The 18,637-nt window shown below is 45.2% G+C and overlaps 2 protein-coding genes across 3 annotated transcripts in view; both read left to right on the top strand.

The window, feature by feature from the left end:
- The window catches only part of coro1ca (coronin, actin binding protein, 1Ca), a 40,988-nt gene extending 28,775 nt beyond the window's left edge, over positions 1-12,213 (top strand). For both annotated transcript variants that reach the window (XM_080003559.1, XM_080003560.1), the window contains exons 3-11: positions 4,522-4,644; positions 5,539-5,668; positions 5,863-6,044; positions 7,445-7,564; positions 7,656-7,760; positions 7,872-8,017; positions 8,224-8,281; positions 8,383-8,625; positions 9,257-12,213. In XM_080003559.1, the coding sequence (XP_079859685.1) occupies positions 4,522-4,644; positions 5,539-5,668; positions 5,863-6,044; positions 7,445-7,564; positions 7,656-7,760; positions 7,872-8,017; positions 8,224-8,281; positions 8,383-8,625; positions 9,257-9,376 (1,227 nt within the window). In that variant the 3' untranslated portion in view covers positions 9,377-12,213. The remainder of the gene's footprint in view (positions 1-4,521; positions 4,645-5,538; positions 5,669-5,862; positions 6,045-7,444; positions 7,565-7,655; positions 7,761-7,871; positions 8,018-8,223; positions 8,282-8,382; positions 8,626-9,256) is intronic.
- Positions 12,214-13,550: 1,337 nt separating this feature from the next.
- Positions 13,551-17,794, top strand: tmem119a (transmembrane protein 119a). The gene is made up of 2 exons (XM_080004053.1): positions 13,551-13,743; positions 15,264-17,794. Exon 2 carries the CDS (start codon positions 15,279-15,281, stop codon positions 16,008-16,010), a length of 732 nt encoding a protein of 243 aa, XP_079860179.1. The 5' UTR covers positions 13,551-13,743; positions 15,264-15,278; the 3' UTR covers positions 16,011-17,794.
- The last annotated feature ends 843 nt before the right edge of the window (positions 17,795-18,637 follow it).

The following is an 18,637-nucleotide window of genomic DNA, read 5'->3' as shown; positions in this document are numbered from 1 at the left end:
AAGAAGAGGGGAACTGCAAAAGTGGAAATTTCCATGGAGTTGTGAGGAGCACTGGGCAGCCAACATGGAAGGACCCTTTAGTATAACGCATGTGTAAATCACATGTTCAGCCAGGGAAATCAATGCAGGCATATTGTGTGAAATAAAAAAATAATAAAAAAGTGCCTTTGCCATTTTTATCCATTTCCTCTAATGTTTTGCGCACTCTTTGTATTTTCTCACTCTTATTTTGTACGCCCTCACTTGTTGCTATGCAACAGCCTGTTCGTTTGGCCTCAGACATTCCTCTCTGAGAATATAAATGTGTGTAGCAGAGTTATGAACATGTTAGCGGTTCCACTGTTGTGAGTTTATTCCCTGTGGGTGGGTGTTCTTTACCCTTGAGCTGTCAATTTTCTCAGCTCTCACCTCTCTTGTCTAGTCAAACTGATGCTCACTCCAACTGTCTCTAGTCGTGCTAATTACACTCCCTCCAGGCTTGTTGCCGTGGAGATGCTTGGTGCCGGGCTGGATCGGTCTGTTCAAAGCATTTGACCAACCATTCTAGCAAGTCACTGTTAGGTCCTTATTGAAAACCCTGAAGGAGCGAGCACTTTTTTCAAAAGTGTTCCTGCATTCTTGATTTGTTGTAAATTACAAATGTCAATGACAGTTTCGCCTTTTGACTCTACGTTTCCTGAATGGAAGGCTCGTTTTATTGCCGCTCAGATGACGTGCAGGTAAATGTAACGGCATTCTAAGCAGAATGAGGGCTGAACCCCCCCCCCCCCCGGGCTCCAGATCTCTCAGGGGGCGTGGACGCGGAGGAGGAATTAAGGCAGGTTGCCGCAGGCCAGCCGTTGTGTCCACCGCTTTTATGAACCTATCCCATTATAGTCAAGTTGTAGATGTTCACCAATTACACTAGTAGAGAGCCATGAATATTTGCGAACATTGTACAAGAGAAGTTTACAAAGTGCTACGTCTCTAAGATGCTGTTTCTTTTCCTGGCAGAGGTTGGTGCTTGCTCCACGTCAGAAGTGTTTTCACAATTTGATAGTTTATTGGCAAGCGCTCACTATTGCAGTGAGCTCACTCCGTGCCTGCTGCATTCCTGCCTTGTGTAGATAATCGTACTATCAAATCCTGTTCACTCAAGCGCGACGCCGAGCTCTTCTCGCGCTCGCCCTCTCAGACCTCGGAATTCCTAATTGTATATATCAGACACAAACACCATTAACACCTCAAAGGGTGCTACATTTGACACCAGAGCGCCCCCCTTGCTCTCATTAGTCAAAGCCATACCAGAGCTGCCTGGGGCCGAGTTGAAGAATGCGAGGAACGCCTCAGGCACCCGCCGTCAGCCCCTTCCACTGCGGCTGGCGGCCCGGCCCGCTCTGCTCCGGGTGGCGAAGAGGTCAGTCCGCATGGCGAGGGTCAAATGCTGTGGGGGACAGGGGTCCATGGTTCATGTCCACCAGCTCATACTATAGGCTATATACGGTTTAGCATTATCATAATAAGAGCCTGTGATTGAACGAACATTTAAGACTGAATAACGTGCAAGGGAACGTTAATGGTTCGGTCTGACTGTCGATTTGCTGATAAACGTGGCAAAGTCCAGGAGCTGCACAGGCACATGGTATTAATCTACACTTGTTCTGTCAACCAGGCTTCTATGAGGAGGACAGCGTTCGTCAGCGGGAAATTCCGGACAGGCAGGAAGCAGCATTGTGTGTGTGTGTGTGTGTGTGTGTGTGTGTGTGTGTGTGTGTGTGTGCTAGAGAGTGTGTGTTTAGCAGTTGTAAGCAGCATGTAGTTTGGAGTACAGACTCGCCGAGGAACCTCAGCCCTTCAGGGATCAAATGTCGGCGGAAGAATTTACCAACACTAAACTGTACACCTTGAAGTTGTGATAGTGTATTTATTTTCGCGTATTTTTCATTATTTCCCTTTGGACCTGTAAACTTTTGAGCAGCCTGGAAGTGTTTGGTGATCTAGTCTCCTTGGTCAGTCTCATGTATTCACTTCCTGCATCGGGAGGCCTCGTCCTCTTTGTTCCTCCGGCTTCACATCCTGCTGTACGGAGCCCCGGGGAACTGTCCGCAGAGCAGTACGGACGTGTCATCGCCAAACAAAGATATCCTGCCAGTTAATCTCTACAAGTGGAAAGATAATTCTGAGTCTGCCTTGCGTCGAGTGTCGATTAGAAATCAACATTACTGCACGGCGGCGACTCCGGGATGCAGCCTTTCTGGAGTTTCTCCTAATGACGACGGTTGTCACTTATATAACAGCAGTGGTATCAGTGGATTTAAAAATAAATAAATAAAAAGTGCCTGATTGCTTTAATTATGTGTCAGGAGCTCACAGCAACACGTGTGTTCTCTGGAAAAGGCGAGGCTTGACAAAGTCATGTGATTTTTCTTTCACCTACACACACACACACACACACACACACACACACACAATCACACAATCACTCTCAGACTTTGATCTCTGTGCTTGGACTTGGAGTATGTGTCACAGCCGAACCCCTGTGTCAGTTCAGTCAGGTGATTGCATCCGTCCAGGTTCACAGTGTTTTCTTTTTGTAATTTCTGCTGGTATTTTGAGAGTGAGAGTCCTGCCCTGTGTATCTACTCTTTCTTATCTTGTCCGACCAAACGACCACGCTGTATCTGAGCAGCCTCCTTGTAAGATGTGAGTCATGTTGCTTGGCGATGTTGACCACAGTCGTGTGTGTGTGTGTGTGTGTTTTAAGGCCTGAATGGCCGCTGCCAGGCTTTGTTGTCTGCTGCTGCAGAGACAGGAAAGCGATGCCTGAAATCGTGGACAACGCACTGACTCATTTCCTGGACTGGCAGACTCTGGTTCTGATCAACATTTGCCGTTTGTTTGTTGTTGTTATTTTTCAAGATATTAAGACGTCATATTGGTTTGTCCTGTTCAGTCTTATCAATACATGCTGTACCTACCACACTAAACGTCAATAATAGCTTTAATTCCCAGATACTGAAACACAACTGTATTGTACAGATATACGTCAGGTAGCCCACTATATAGTGGCTGGCTTATACTGTTTCACTTGTAACTAAAACAAAACGGGATAGAGTTCCTCCTTTCCCTACCTTCAAAGTCCTTTATTTTGGTAGCCTTGCACTTTTCATTCAAGTAACACAATTCATTGCTCCTGTGTTTGTCCCGAGGTGTTATGAAACCCCAGCGATGCCTGTGACAGAATATGTAATTGTCGAGCATTTTAAAGCTATTGTTGTTGTCACTTCCCAGTCTGATGGTAGAATGGCTTTGGGCAGGAGGAGATTTTATTAGGGGAGCCATGATGCTTTAAATAGGGCCACAGCAGTAGGACTCTCTGGGTGACATGACATCATCGCTCTGGCCCTGCTGTGCAGCGAGGAATCAACAGCAAAGAATAGGGTGTGTCTCCTTCTCCTCCACCATCCGCCATTGTGCTGCACTGCTCAGACACTGATTCTGTTGGGCTGTGGGGTCAAGAGATCAAATCCCACTCCAGATTTATTCCGTCGTGTGTGTGTGTGTGTGTGTGTGTGTGTGTGTGTGTGTGTGTGTGTGTGTGTGTGTGTGTGTGTGTGTGTGTGTGTGTGTGTGTGTGTGTGTGTGTCAGTCAATCAGTCCCTCCTGTGTACGTTTATTTGTGGTCATCTGCTCCATGGGTTGCATAATTTCATTATATAAAGGGGTTACTTTAGTTTCTGATTCAGGGTTATCATTTTTCACCTCAGGAGATGCTGTAGCAGACTAAGCATCTGTTGGCATCAAATGTATAATGACGCCACCACTACCAAGATTCCTGCTTAATTAATGTGGCTGGTCCAATAAGGGCTCAGTGTAATCCCAGAATGCAGTGTGGCACAAATAAACTCCTCAGCCTCCTCCCCGGGGCCAAATGATGAAGTGACCAATTATGGTTGATTTTATCCTGTGGAGTGTTTTCATGACTATGTGATGCACATAACATGAACACTGACCACATAATCAGACTGTTTGCCAAACATGGATTGTAAAATGCAGGCCAGGCATGCAGCCAAGCAGTTTGTTTGTTGTTGTTTATCGCTTTATTTTCCTGTTTGAATCCACGCTTCCTAGAGAGAGAGAGCCTCATAAAAGTCACTCACAATTATGAGCCTCATATGCAAGCTCATATGCATGTCTTTTTTTAATATATGAATGATGTTGACATAAGAATATGCTGAGCAGTGCCTCTTTACCACATCCACCAATGTCTTTTTATTTTTAGAAAATTCCACATTCTGCAATGCTATGCTTTTTCTCTCCTGCTACTGTATGATAACCGCAGGTATTCATATTTTCATCTCGTGTGTGTGTGTGTGTGTGTGTGTGTGTGTGTGTGTGTGTGTGTGTGTGTGTGTGTGTGTGTGTGTGTGTGTGTGTGTGTGTGTGTGTGTGTGGCCTTATCAACAGGTTCACTCAACCACCACTTGTGGTGTCTGAGCAGCTAATCTCATTACTTTGTGCTGTTGTCTTTGTCTTTTGCAGACGGGACGCATCGACAAATCCTACCCCCCAGTGTGTGGACACACAGGGCCAGTATTAGACATCGACTGGTGCCCCCACAATGACCAAGTCATCGCCAGTGGATCTGAGGACTGCACCGTCATGGTAAGGTTGTCGTCACCTTGAACTCCAGAGACATTTGCCTCGAAACAATATACACACACACACACACACATACCCTTAAGCTACAAACAGGAGGCTACATGTTTTGATTGCAAAATGTAAGGCTGGAGTAGGCCCAGAGTGGCTACAGGCCTTGCCCTGTGGATTAGATTAGGTTCAAACGTACGTCGTAGGAATCAGTGCTTGGGCATGATTTTGCCGTTTTATTGGGCTGAGGTCACTGACTAGTTTTGAAACTGTTGCTGTGCTTTTCTTCTGTCCTTATTTGGTTGACGAAAGGCAGAAATCAGAAAGCGCTGACTTCCCTGTTCATCCCACCCAGTGGATCAGAAGTAACCCTAATTGCAGAAGTTAGAGTCAATGGTTCCTCTCTTCACTGCATTTGATACCGCTTGCAAAAACTCACCATCTGAATAGGCTTTGTTTAGCAGTGTTTAGTTGAGATTAGAACTTCCTTATTAACTGCCCCATGTGTCAATATTGAACGAATATGGAGAAGTTACCGGTTTGAAAGGGCCACTTGTATGGCTGTCACGCCACTGACTTCTCTAGTTCCATATAATTATTCTGAACCATTGTTCGGTTTTGCGGATGATAACCATGGTCATATAATGTTGATGTCTGTGGCTGTGTAGCCAGTAGACTTCTTAATCTCTGCTGCCCCCTACTGGATAGTTGCTACAACTGGCAGTCACTGTTCATTAGATCATTGGCTGTTTAATAACAGTGTTAATATTGTGTGGTTTTAGATTTTTGCCACTCAAATGATATTGATGTATGGGTTGATATATTCAGAGATAAAGGTAAAAATGTGGTTTTGCAACATTTGAATTTCCTTTGTCTGTGATTCCTGATCTTGGCCTTGTTTTTTAATAGGTGTGGCAGATACCTGAGAATGGCCTGACCACTCCCCTGTCTGAGCCGGTGGTGGTCCTCGACGGCCACTCTAAACGAGTTGGCATCATCACATGGCACCCTACAGCACGCAATGTTCTTCTCAGTGCCGGTCAGTGTCTTTCTCGGCCCTTTAGAGCCTCTATCTGTCCTGCAGTTCTATGTTCATACATGCTACACTATAAACTTATAAAAAAAATGTAAATCCACCATTTTAGCTCAAAACTGACACTAAGTTAACTACTATCGAAACACCTGCCTCTAAGGTAATAAATAGACTGTTGTGAACGCTTTCTCTACTGACAGGCTGCGACAACCAGATCATCATCTGGAATGTGGGCACAGGGAATGCTATGATCACCCTGGAGGACATGCACCCCGACATCATATACAGTGTCTGTTGGAACCGCAGCGGCAGCCTGATCTGCACCTCCTGCAAGGACAAGAGCATACGTGTCATCGACCCTCGCAAGGAGGAGCTGGTGGCGGTGAGACTTATTTTCTGATGTTCCCCTTTTCCTTGAGTTCGTCTCGTTCATCACAAGTGAAGACGGGTCGATGGTGTGTGATTCACTTCAGTCATTTTAAGAGCCGCCTCCAGTAGATATTCATTTCCCAGATTTATCAACTCCACCGTTACTGCCATACATTTTTGAGCGAAAGTACCAGAATGACGAAATTTTGTGAAATATTGTAGTATGTTAACACTGCACACTACTCTGGCAAGTGTATCTCACAGTGTATGTAAAATGTAATGTAAATCAATCAGCCACAACATTAAAACCACTGAGAGGTGAAGTGATTAACATGTCTCATCATTACAATCGCACCTGTCAAGGGGTGGGATATTAGGCAGCAAGTGAACAGTCAGTTCTTGAAGTTGATGTGTGGGAAGCAGGAATAATGGTCAAGCGTAAGGATCTGAGCGACTTTGACAAGGGCCGAATTGTAAAGGCTAGACGACTGGGTCAGATCATCTCCAAAACGGCAGGTCTTGTGGAGTACCTACCAAAAAGTGGTCCAAGGAAGGACAATCGATGAACCGGCGACAGGGTCATGGTCACCCAAGGCTCCGTAATGCACGTGGGGAGCAAAGGCTAGCCCGTCTGGTTCGACAGAAGAGCTACTTTCGCACAAATTGCTGAAAAAGTTAATGCTGCTATGATAGAAAGGTGTCGGAACACACAGTGCATCACAGCTTGCTGCGTATGGGGCTATGTAGCCGCAGATGGGTCAGAGTGTCCATGCTGACCCCTGTCCACTGCCGAAAGCGCCTACAATAGACATGTGAGCGTCAGAACTGGACCATGGAGCAATGGAAGAAGGTGGCCTGGTCTGATGAATCACCTTTTCTTCATCATGTGGATGACCAGGGTTAGGGTCCGATCCGAACGAGCATCTGTGGGATGTGCTGGAACAACAAGCCCGATCCATGGGGGCCCCACCTCTCAACTTCCAGGACTTAAAGGATCTGCTGCTAACGTCTTGGTGCCAGATTCCACAGGACACCTTCAGAGGTCTTGTGGAGGCCATGCCTCGATGGGTCAGAGCTGTTTTGGCGGCACGAGGAGGAGCTACACAATATAAGTGGTTATTGGTGGTGAATTTAATGTTGTGCCTGATCAGTGTATGGCATCGAGTTTTAAGCCTTTGGTTCGAAGCGCTGCCTTTAAACCCCCCCCATGTAGGAAAACGTCCCTAAACAAGCCGCTGATGTATTTCACCCTCACTCTGACCTACCAGTGAAGAGTGAAAATTCGACAGAGGGATCCCTCTCTTCAGCGATCAATAGTGTCAGCAATAAAACTATCAAAGGGGCTTTCCCTTTCTTTCATTACAGTAGTTTATAAAAGGCTGGCTGGCTTAACTTCTGAATTGTGCTCCACAGGAAAAGGACAAGGCACATGACGGAGCTCGGCCTATGAGAGCCATTTTCCTGGCTGATGGCAATGTCTTCACCACAGGTTTCAGCCGAATGAGTGAGAGACAGCTCGCCCTGTGGAACCCGGTAAGCTGCCTCCTCCACAGCAGAACAGTTAGTGCAGTTAAACAATATAAAGTCAGTCGTCTCTTCACTGCTTTCTCTGCTTCATATTTAGCAAAACATGGAAGAGGCCATTTCTGTCCATGAGATGGACACCAGTAATGGAGTCCTTTTGCCCTTCTACGACCCAGACACCAATGTGGTTTACCTTTGTGGGAAAGTAAGTTGTTCCAAGTGGTTGCTACCCGCAAAAAAAAAAGTTTATATATTTCTGGAAACAATTTATCCGATGAAGTCAAAACTGGGAAAATAACCCTCCTTACGCTTACAGGGAGACAGCAGCATTCGCTACTTTGAGATCACAGACGAGGCTCCGTATGTCCACTACCTCAACACTTTTGCCACCAAGGAGCCCCAGCGGGGCATGGGCTACATGCCCAAGAGGGGTCTTGACGTCAACAAGTGCGAAATAGCAAGGTAGGCCCAGTCAGGCTGTAGAATGAATCTGTAACGCCCAGAATGTGTCTCAGTTGAAAGCAACCTTGACTCCTCGAATAGAGTGAAATTCTTGGCTTGGCCCCTAGGTGGCAGCACGTATTAACAATATCCCGAAAAAGGCACCGCGGCGAATCAGCACTCTGCTTGGATGTGGTCAATTGATCTTTGCATTTGTATGTCGGCAGGTTCTACAAACTGCACGAGAGAAAGTGCGAGCCCATCATCATGACCGTACCAAGAAAAGTGAGTTGTGCGCCGGAATGGGCGGTCAACTATTTCTGTTGTGCGTTTTCGTAACATTCCTCACGTCTGCTTATGCGCCTTACCCCCCCTCCCCTCTCCAGTCGGACCTGTTCCAGGACGACTTGTACCCGGACACCGCGGGACCGGACCCTGCTCTGGAAGCAGAGGAATGGTTCGCGGGCAAGAACGGGGATCCCATCCTCATCTCCCTCAAGCACGGCTACGTCCCAGGCAAGAACCGTGACCTCAAGGTGGTCAAGAAGAACATTTTGGACAACAAGCTGAGCAAGAACTCTGAGAACACGGGCCCTGCCGTCAAGTCTGCCTCTCCCACCCCATCCATTGTGAGTTCTAGCTGCTCGACTAGCACCAACCCGCTCCTAAGGTTGATTCGTATTTGACGACATTGGTTGAAAACGGACTATAACCGTTCCATCAGAATCTTACGCTGATGCTCCTGCTCAGGAGCATGAGGTGCATCCTGTGCCTAATGTACATGTTCTAAGTAGCACGCCAGATTACTGGCTGACTTCATGAGCTGGCTTGGAGATGTTGTCTCTGACCCACAAACTGAGGGTCTGCTGCTGTTCCGGGCGCCTTTCTGCTCCGTGTCCTCCCTCGCCTCGCCCACAACACAACCGCCCCGGCCGGGACCCAGCCCAGGGCCCTGCTTCTCCTGCAGGCCTGTAATTACAGCGAGGCAGCCTGCAAGGGAAGCATGTTAACCCCTCACAGTTCCAGACTGTAGCGCTTAAAAAAAACTAAAAACTAAAAAATAAAAAAGGGGCGGGGGGGGGGGGGGGGGGGGGTTATTGTGCAATGAATAAGCTTGACAAACGTCAAATTCCAAGGACGTGCTTTAAGTTGAGCATCACGGTTGTTTTTGTTCTTATGTTTAAAAAAAAAAAACAATAATAAAAAATCAGGCGGAAGAAAACGTTTCAAATCTGTTGTCTCTTTCTGTTTCCCCCGCAGAAACATGAAGCCAAGCTGGAGGAAATTTTGAAAGAAATCAAATCCCTCAAGGACCTGGTCAGCAGTCAGGAGAAGCGAATCACCAAACTTGAAGAGCAGATGTCCAAAATTGCCATTTAAGGAACCCCCCACCCCCACCCCCCACCCCCTTTCCCCCCTTCCCCTCGACCCACTACAATTCAGGACGCTCCATTGGCTGGGAGGTGGACGGGACCAGTCACTGCCAATCTCAATGACAGCGTTCCTCCCGACGCCTGCTGAGCAACGATCCCAAGCAACATTCCAAAACGAACTCTTTTCTTAGCCAAGCCCCTTCCCTCCGCTCCACGCAAATGGAATTCCGAGGACGCGTGGCAAACTCTTGCAGAAAATACCCGTGCTTTCCGTTGGGACGAGAAATATTCCTTTGAATCGGGTTTGTTATGCAAAAAAAAAAGAAAGGAGGAAAAAAACAAAACAAAAGGATGATGTTCTCGTAGAATTATGACCAACCCAAAATCCCCAACGTGAGCACTCTGCGTTTGCTATGGTCGACTGAAATGTTATTATTTTGAGTCAATTTCAGTATTCCACCCCCCCCCCCCCCCTCCCCAAGCCTCCACACTTATTCCGTTGCCAAATTCAAAGTATTTTTTGTTTACACCTCCTGAACAGTATTTTTTTTTTCTTTTCTTTCTTTTTGTGGGAACAATTCAAAATGTCGACTCTGAGGCTCAATGCAACACGCTAGTAATATGAGATGGGTTTTATCAATCATGATTAATTGGGGGGCAGGACAAAATTGATAGTAAAGGTGGACCAAAAAAAATAACGTAAAACTCTGGGATGGGGGGAAGGAAACCGATCCAGATTGTGCTTTTAGTTGCCACAGTTAAATGTATTATGACATAATTATTGTCTGTTTTTAAGCTACGCCCTCTTTCCGCTATCCCAGTCCCCAGTTCTCCTCAAGCCACTATGTTCCGTCTCCTGACACAACGATTCATTTAAAACCTACATTCCTTTGGAACCTTCTCTTTTAGTTTGTGTCGCGTTCTCATGAGTCAAAATAGACAGAAACGAAAGCAGCTTCGGGGGGAAATCCTCCTCTCTGTAAACACTCTGCGTGTTCTATATGTCAAACTCTGGTACAGTTGTGTGTGTGTGTGTGTGTGTGTGTGTGTGTGTGTGTGTGTGTGTGTGTGTGTGTGTGTGTGTGTGTGTGTGTGTGTGTGTGTGTGTGTGTGTGTGTGTGTGTGTGATTAACGGTGGGTTTCCTGTATTTTTCTTTTCTGTGAAATGTGGTGAACCCCCCCAGAAACCGACCAGTGACATTTTGAATTCCCCCGTCCTGCTTCTTTCTCATTCACAAACCCGCTCGGTTTTGTCCGCTCGTCGGGCGATTTAGGATTCGAGAGGAGGCTGGCTTCCCCTTTATCTCTCTTGTTGCAGTCAAACATACGATACACCTTCAGAACAGGAATTCATCTGAAACAAAGTTTGTGCGACCTTTCTTTGTTTTTGCGTGTTGGCAACAGCCAGTTGCTGAATGAAAGCATTCCAGATGTAGGCCAAACTGTATTTTTTTTTTTTTTTTGGGCCTTCTTGGGGTATTGTTGGATGTAGCTAGTTTGTTCCATGTAGATTTTGTTTTGTCTTCGCACCCTGGAAGAACGAGGGAGGGGTTGGTTATGAAAACCATTCACAGTAGAATGTACAAGTACAATGAATTGAATAGTTGCGTCATTGCTTCACTTTTAATTTTCTTGCTCCGACTGTGCTTATATCCCTCTTGGCGCTTCCAATTTTATTTTCTTTTATTTTTATTTTTTTTGTTTGTTTGTTTTTTTTTTTTTCTTCAATATCCCAAATTAGTTCAGTAGCTAGAAATGAATTGCATTTTACGGAGCGAGGAGGTGAGACGGGTAGCGGTTCAGTCTGTTGTTTTGCCTTTTTTTTTTTTTTTTTTTTAAGTTTGTCACCACTGTTGAGACCAGAAAGTGCCATGCAGAGGAACCGGGGGAGTGTTGAACGGAGGACTTAGAATAGTTAAAAGAGTTGCTTAGAACTAACGTGCGATAGGTGCAAAGGGTTTCCACTTCTCTCTTTCAAGGTGCTCGACCGGTCCAGCACCGGAGCAAAGAATGTCAGTCTGCCGAGCGACGGCACTCAGTCCTTCCAGTCCGTCTTGAAGTGCCCCATGCACAACCAGGCAGCGTTCCTCCGCTGAAGATTTGCTTGGGGGACGTCCGTGAATTTGTCGTGAATTCGGCTTATGAATGCACCAACGAAAATATTCGGCCGCTTTCCGCCACAGTACGGGTATTATTAAATGATGCCCGCTCTTTGCGGTTTTGACTCGCGAAACCTGGTCTCGTGCTCGGTCTGGTCGCGTAGACGCCGTCGTCCTCCAACAGGTTGTGTCGTCCTTAAACTGTTCTGCCCTATCTCGGACATCAGGCTGCCAGTCTATGGCTTATTTATAGCACTCTAGGAAGGAGCGCTGGGATGTGAGGAACACTAGTGAGTAGTTATTCAAAGGGACACGGTAGGTTGAAGAAACGTGCAGTTGAAAGGTAGATGTATGTTTGTAATAAAGGCCTAGGGTGTACGAGTGAGAGCTGTGTAAATATGACCTTTGTTTCTTTTTTGGGTTTTTATTTTTTATTTTTTTCCTGTTGGTTGTGCTGAAGAGGGTATCTGTATGGAAGGTGGATTATTGTGGGTTTTTAAACGTTTTCCCTCGTCTGTGTTCTCTACACCTTGCCATAATGCATCATGAGAAAAAAAAAAGAAAAATGAAAACAAAGCCTCCATTTTAGCACAGGTGTTATGAATATCGATGGAAAAATATTCAGAGGAAAACAAACCAGGATGAAGCCTCATGTGGAGGCGTGCTCAGCGCTTTTGTTCATTATTCCTGCTTCAAGTATCAAATGTTGATTATAAGAAAGTTAATAAAGAAATTTTGAAAAGTGGCTCCTCTGTATTGCAGTTTTAAATCGACGTTTGGCTGATGTGCTTCACTGTTCTTCTGTAAATATTCATGGTGTAGTTCAAACAGGTCAGGTAAAAAAGTCGTAGCAAAAGCTAAAATTAGGTCCCAATATAGAACCAATTTCCCTTACGGTATGTTTCCTTATCAACTGTTCATACATCAGTGCTTATCCCTGGTACAGATCATTTTCAACTCAAAATTATTATTTTTTATTATTTGGTCCTGGAATTGTAAAACATAAATGTGATCGAACTAAACCAAAGGCGTTAACTCTATTTAAGAAAAGAATATTGCTGAACTCCTTCAAATTTGTTTTTATTTTTTAATCAAAAATCGAAATCTTGCCATATTTTTCCCTCATGTACTTGTAGGCCTGTTGATAATCCCTTTATAATGAGGCACTATTTTACAAGATATCTACCTTTCAACCAACGCCCCAAAACGCTTACCTCAACAGTTCCTCAATAGTATTTTGACCAAAGTTTCTGCGTTTATTAAAACGATCAAAAAAAGACCAAACTGAAGATAGGTACAGCATTGGGAAATATTGGGGTATCCTGGTCTTCTACACAGCTCTTCTCATGATCAGCTCCAACCGGAGAACCTGGAATTCAGAATAAATATTTAAAGAAGAATTTTGTTTTCTTTGCTTGTTGTCAAATCTCCTCTTCTACCCTTTAACGTTGCCTCTCGGATGTTCTCTATCGAGCCATAAAGTAGGTTCTAGTCACTCATACTGCACAAAGGCACGAAATCCCTGCACAGACAAACAAGGCATAAACGACCAGGAAGGTTTATACGGTCGGGTCGTACATGTGTTTTCGGACGCAAGGCGTGTCTTTCCTGCGCCGTGCCCAGCGGAGACGGGCTGTAATCAGGGAGAGCAAATTAGAGAGAGGACTCGCTGGGAGGCAGAGAAAGCTGCAGCCTCGCCCCGCCGAGCACAGAAATACCCTTTAACCTGTTCGGCGACGGCGATACTCAGTCGCCGGTGCCCTCGAGGGCAGTGATGCGGAGAATTTCACTTCGAAGAGAAATCCTAGTATGTAATATTCTATCGAAAAGATTTTTTCATTTGGGGTCCGACATGCATTTTGGAACGCTGACTGTGTGTCAGGTGATCGGTGTTCCCACCATTAAAGCATTAAGGCCAAATTCGGGTGGAGGTTCTTGTTCCATGCGTGATGAAACTGCACACTTTGCACATTTTGCACATCTCTGCAACGACTAAGAGCAAGAGAACATAAGGCTGATGATTGTACACTGGAGTTAAATTGGAAAAGAGGGAGGAGAAGCCGAAAATAGAGGGATGGACATCCTTTTAGGAGTGAACAGGCATTATAGACCTCAGCGGGAAAAAAAAAAAAAAAAAAAAAAAAGGGTGGTAACTTGCAACCTCTTTTCGTCCCTCAGTTTTCCCTCCGTACTCCACCTCGTTCCCTCTCTCCATCTTTCGTCCTTACGCACCGACTTCTTCTGTTTGGAGGACAAGGCCAGGCTGTCACACTCTGTAAGTCATCTAGGTTTTTTCATCGAAACTTGTAAAATATAGCAAGAGAATGTAACTGGTACAGGCTGGTTCTTCAGTCATTGCATGTGGGAAACTTTGGTGTGATTTTTAGTTTTTGTTAATTTTTATATTTGGAATGCAACGGTACAGTACTTACATGTCTTACTTTGGGGGGGGGGTAATGTCTCCAGATAATGATATACTGAATGGTATTCATGCTGAACAAACATCCGTTCCAGTGTGCGGCCTTGACGCGCCGTTCCCCGAGTCCGATTCCCCCGGGTGCGGCTGCTGCCTTTGTAGAGTTTAAAAGTTCGATCCATGTTTTTTCCTGGAGTGGCAATTACCCAACGGCAATTATCAGACACGGAGGATGATTAGCCGGAATGTCTCGTCAGGATTCCAACCCCTCATCCAGTCCAACGCAGCGACAGAAACTTTCTATTTCATTTCTATGTTCCTTCCTATTTCAGAGGCAGATAGAAACTATTTCTATTTCTATATGTGTCCTAATGTACTGATGCCAAGCCACGTAGCAGTTGGACGACAGAAGCTTAATTTCTTTAAAAAATATTATGAAAGGGTACACGTTCAGGCCTACGGACACAAAAGACAAACTGGACGAAAAAAAAAGAAGAAAATATGCTTTTGAACCGTCTTCTCAAGGTTCTACGGACCCTGCAGCAGATGCCAGGGGATGTAATTATGGAGAGTTGACTTTTGCGGCCCGAGAGCTGTGCACACAGCGGTGACCGTCCAGTCGCCCAGTTTTTTTTTTTTTTTGTATTTCCTACGTGGGACCACACAAAAAGACAGTGTCAGAGTGTCGGCGAGTAGAGAGGAGCGGGGCCGAGATTCGCTCTAACGAGACGCTGATTAGAAGGCGCTTTTCTAATTACACACTATCATAAGAGTCACAGCGTCGGCGGGATGGAAACAGAGGCCTTGAAGTGAAGGTTGCCATTTTGAATGCTAAATAATATTTCATCGCACATTTTACTATGGGGGAAGAAAGAATGAGGCCCCTCGCTCGTTCTACCTCCGTAGTAAAATGTGCGATTCTCAGAGCAACGGCGTTCGAGGCACGACGCTGAGCGCAGGCCCCGCCGTACGGAGGGAAAATCTCATCCATTTCCAACTGTCGTGTGTTTTAGAGCAGCTGCTGTGCAGTGTAAATATAGAGGCCGCAGCCACAGATCTCCCACGCCTCTCTGCTCCCTGGGCAATATATAGCTTCCTCAAGGCTTTGGTGTGGTGGAGGGGTGGCCTCCCTCCACTAAACAAATTATAAGCCCTTCAGTGCTAAACTCACCGTCTCCACCCCAAATAAGTAATGACTGCTCCACCGGCTAAAATAGATTTGATTCAAGATGGGGAAACGGTGGAAAAAAAAACAACCTTTTTACCCTCCCAGGTTTTTCTTATAAACACCTACGACTTGTGACAGAAAGACATCTGGTCGGGCTCCGGGCGTCCGATTGAATAAACCCTGATTTGAAAACATCTCTTTTTCGCCGTAGGATCCGGAAGACAAAATGAAGTCCTCCTTGGTTTTCCACCTCGCGTCTGCTGCCCTGGTCCTGCTTTGGGGAGGCGGGGGCCTGGCGACTCCCCTCTACAACGTCTCCATGGATGGCAGCGGGGACGAGGCGGGGCTGGAGGTCCTCTTTCCCACCTCCGTCTCCACGCGGGCGCCCGTCGACGGCATCACCCCGGCCACCGACGCGCCCACCCTCACCAACTCCATCACCACCACAATGATCCGCCTCAAGGACTTTGTCCTGAGCCGCGTGGTGGACTTCCTGCAGGAGAACCTGCTCATCATCATCGTCGTGACTTCCCTCCTAATCGTCATGGTCTTCATCATCTGCTGCGCCTCCGCCATGAGTCACAAGCGCAAGCTGGAGGCCTACAAGGCCCCGGCTCAACCCCCCAGGAAGAACGCCGCCGACAAACCCACAAGCAAGGCTGCGGGCGAGCTGCAGGACCGGCCGTACGCCGTCGACCACGTCAAGAGGATCCAGAGCCAGAGCGCCGCGTCCCCGAAGAACCTGCGCGTCCCCTCCAAGGCCCTGGTGGGCGAGCTGGGGAGGGACGTGCGGTCGTCGCCTCGTCAGGCGGCGAGGGAGGTGGAGGTGGAGAAGAGGAGAGAGGAGCCCAAGCACAAGGAGAAGCAGCGGGAGGAGGTGCGGCAGAACTCCGGCCCCGGCGCCAGCTCCGGCCAGACCGTGGTCTGCACGTGCCACCTCAAGAAGGCCCATCACTAGGGATTTAGGAAGGCTTTGGTAAAGGAAATAAGATGTTGGAGTTTCTTCTCACGAGATATCGTAACGGCTCACAAGCGAAGGAGATAGACGAAAACAGATGTCCTCGGTATTAAAAAAAAACAAAACGAAAAAAACAACCTAAAAACAAAAAGAGCCTCCTCTGCAATCTGGGCTTTCATATATTGAGACGTAAACATTAAAACATGTGAAATGCTACCTATTAAAATATTTCTAATTTTCAAGATATGCAACAAAGAAATGCACCAGGAAATAAATGATTACTCTCTGCAGTATATCTATGGTTGTCCTGTTTACGGTTTGACTCTGCTGGTGCTCAAACAGCAGGACATGGTGAGAAAGTTGTACGGAATTGAGCAGGAGTAAGTCAGTATCCCGTGTCACCAACCTTCAGGTCCGGGAGGTTGGAGCTGTTTGTCCTCATGTGGTGTGGAGGGTTAAGGTGGAGGTGGGTGTATGGATGCCAGCCTCAAATATGTACAACGGTAACAACCTCCTCAGTAATCCACTTCCTCCTTAATATTACACCAACTTCACAAACTGTTTTCACTTCCATCAACCAAATATAATTTATTGTATTTTATCAAACAAGAGTCCCGACTTCAAGGCGTCGTTTGCAAATGAAATTATCATTTGTTTTCGGAATTACACACGACAAAATAATGATAATAGTATTCGCCTGTGTTTTCTTTTGCCTCTTATGCTTCTTGTGTCAACACTTTTATGCCCGATTCAAACTTTCAATCGAAACATCATTCACGACCTCAGTAGAACGGGTTTTTGTCCTTTCTATCAAATTTTCCCATCCACAGAAAGTGATTGCTGTGAAACACAAGGTTTGATCATCGAATATTAACAGTTGAGGCAGAGATCTGTTTGTTGTTGTTGTTGGCAGTTGAAGAGCTTGTTTTGGCTCAACCAACATCCGCAAAACGTCTTGTACTGTAAAATAATGCAAAAAATAGAAATGTGTCAACTTTCTTTACTCGCTCGACGGGAGATTTACACCCTTTACTTATAATAACTTTCTTATTTTGTATTTACATTTTGTTGTGTTATTTTATATCATATTCTGCTTCAATGTGGGACCGACTTCACACCTTGTACCTTTTTTTGACCCTGTTGTGAAAAGGAACGAAGGCGATACTCTCCTTAATATCCTCCCTTATTTGAATATTTATTCTGATTTCAGTGTCTTGAGTTGAATGGAATTTGTGATCTGTCAACTACAATTATCTTTGAGGAAACCAGGTTCATCCTGCCCGTTATAGTTAACACTTTACATTACACATGATCGTTTTTAGTGTTGTGTTTCTGATCCATGGTCAAAATCAGAGCACAGAAACCTCTGAGGTCGAGGCGTTTGGGGACTTGAGCGGCTCCATTGCCCCTCTGGTGCGTCTTTGAGCAACAGAGAAACCATGGGAAGCGTGGAAGTGACCATTCAATAAATAAACCTATTCAATAAATGTTAAATAAAAAAAAAAAAAGGAGGCACCCTGGAACGTCAACCAAAAAAGGGCAGAGCGGGTGAATCCAGTTAAATTAAAAATGATGTGTGTGACTATTTGACACAAAGCTCACTGTCCCACTACACGTGATACCCATTCGAAACACACGTGTGATATTCCTTGTATGATTTGTGATTTAGTCATATTTTAATACTCGTTTTTTATTTCTTGCTTCTCTGGAGATTATTTGACTTATATGTCCCTTTCAAACCCTGGCTTTGTTTCCAAAAAAGTAATAAAAAAAAAAAAAAAGAATGTTTAATAAAGTGGTCGACGTGGACTATCATTGTACTTGAACGGTATCGGGGAAATGGAATATACACCTGGCCACAAAGACAAAAGAAAACACTTTTACCTGAAGCAGATTATATCTGGGTGTTAAATTCAATCCATAATATTGATTAAAATCACTCAGCATTTTAAAGGAAATTGTCAACATGTAAGAATGTGTCCTGGACGAACTCAGGTGTCGTTCTCAGTCTCGGGTGTTATGTGCAGGTTAACAGGAAATGTGGATAAATACAAAGTCTATCTATAACAGGGTCTTGTAGAGGGTTTGGCAGCAAAACACACGGCATCCTATGACGATAGTGTCTTTGTCCCGCCACTGGCTACTGTACAACATTCTATCAATATTTCAACAGTGTCAACCAGACATATGGAGCAATTTTCCATAAAACCCGAAACAAAAAAAATAACAGTTACACATTTTTTTTTCGGGAGATTTTTCATGCGGGAAGTAAAAACTATGATTAGAAATAAGTTTGATGAGCTGAAGTAATGTCAGTTTAATAATGCATTCATATAAACATTAAGTATAAATAAGGGATCAAACAATTATTTCTACAACCAGATTTATGTTTCGAGAATTTGCCTTAAAAAAAATCTGTAAACGAATAGGTCATTTCAAGCCGTAATCTATTCTTCAAAAAGATATTATTAAAAAGCTGTCAAAATGATTCAATTTTAAACAAATCTGTAAACTACAAAACTGATTTTTACATAAAGACAACAATCTCCACCAGACAGGTACGGCGGCGTCAGCTTATCCAAGGCCGAACATCAGAGGTGAAAGTTGAAGAGCTGAGAAGCAGGCCA

Source organism: Zeus faber (assembly GCF_960531495.2).
Source record: "Zeus faber genome assembly, chromosome: 7".
NCBI lineage: Eukaryota > Metazoa > Chordata > Actinopteri > Zeiformes > Zeidae > Zeus > Zeus faber.
This window is presented reverse-complemented; position numbering and strand designations above follow the sequence as displayed.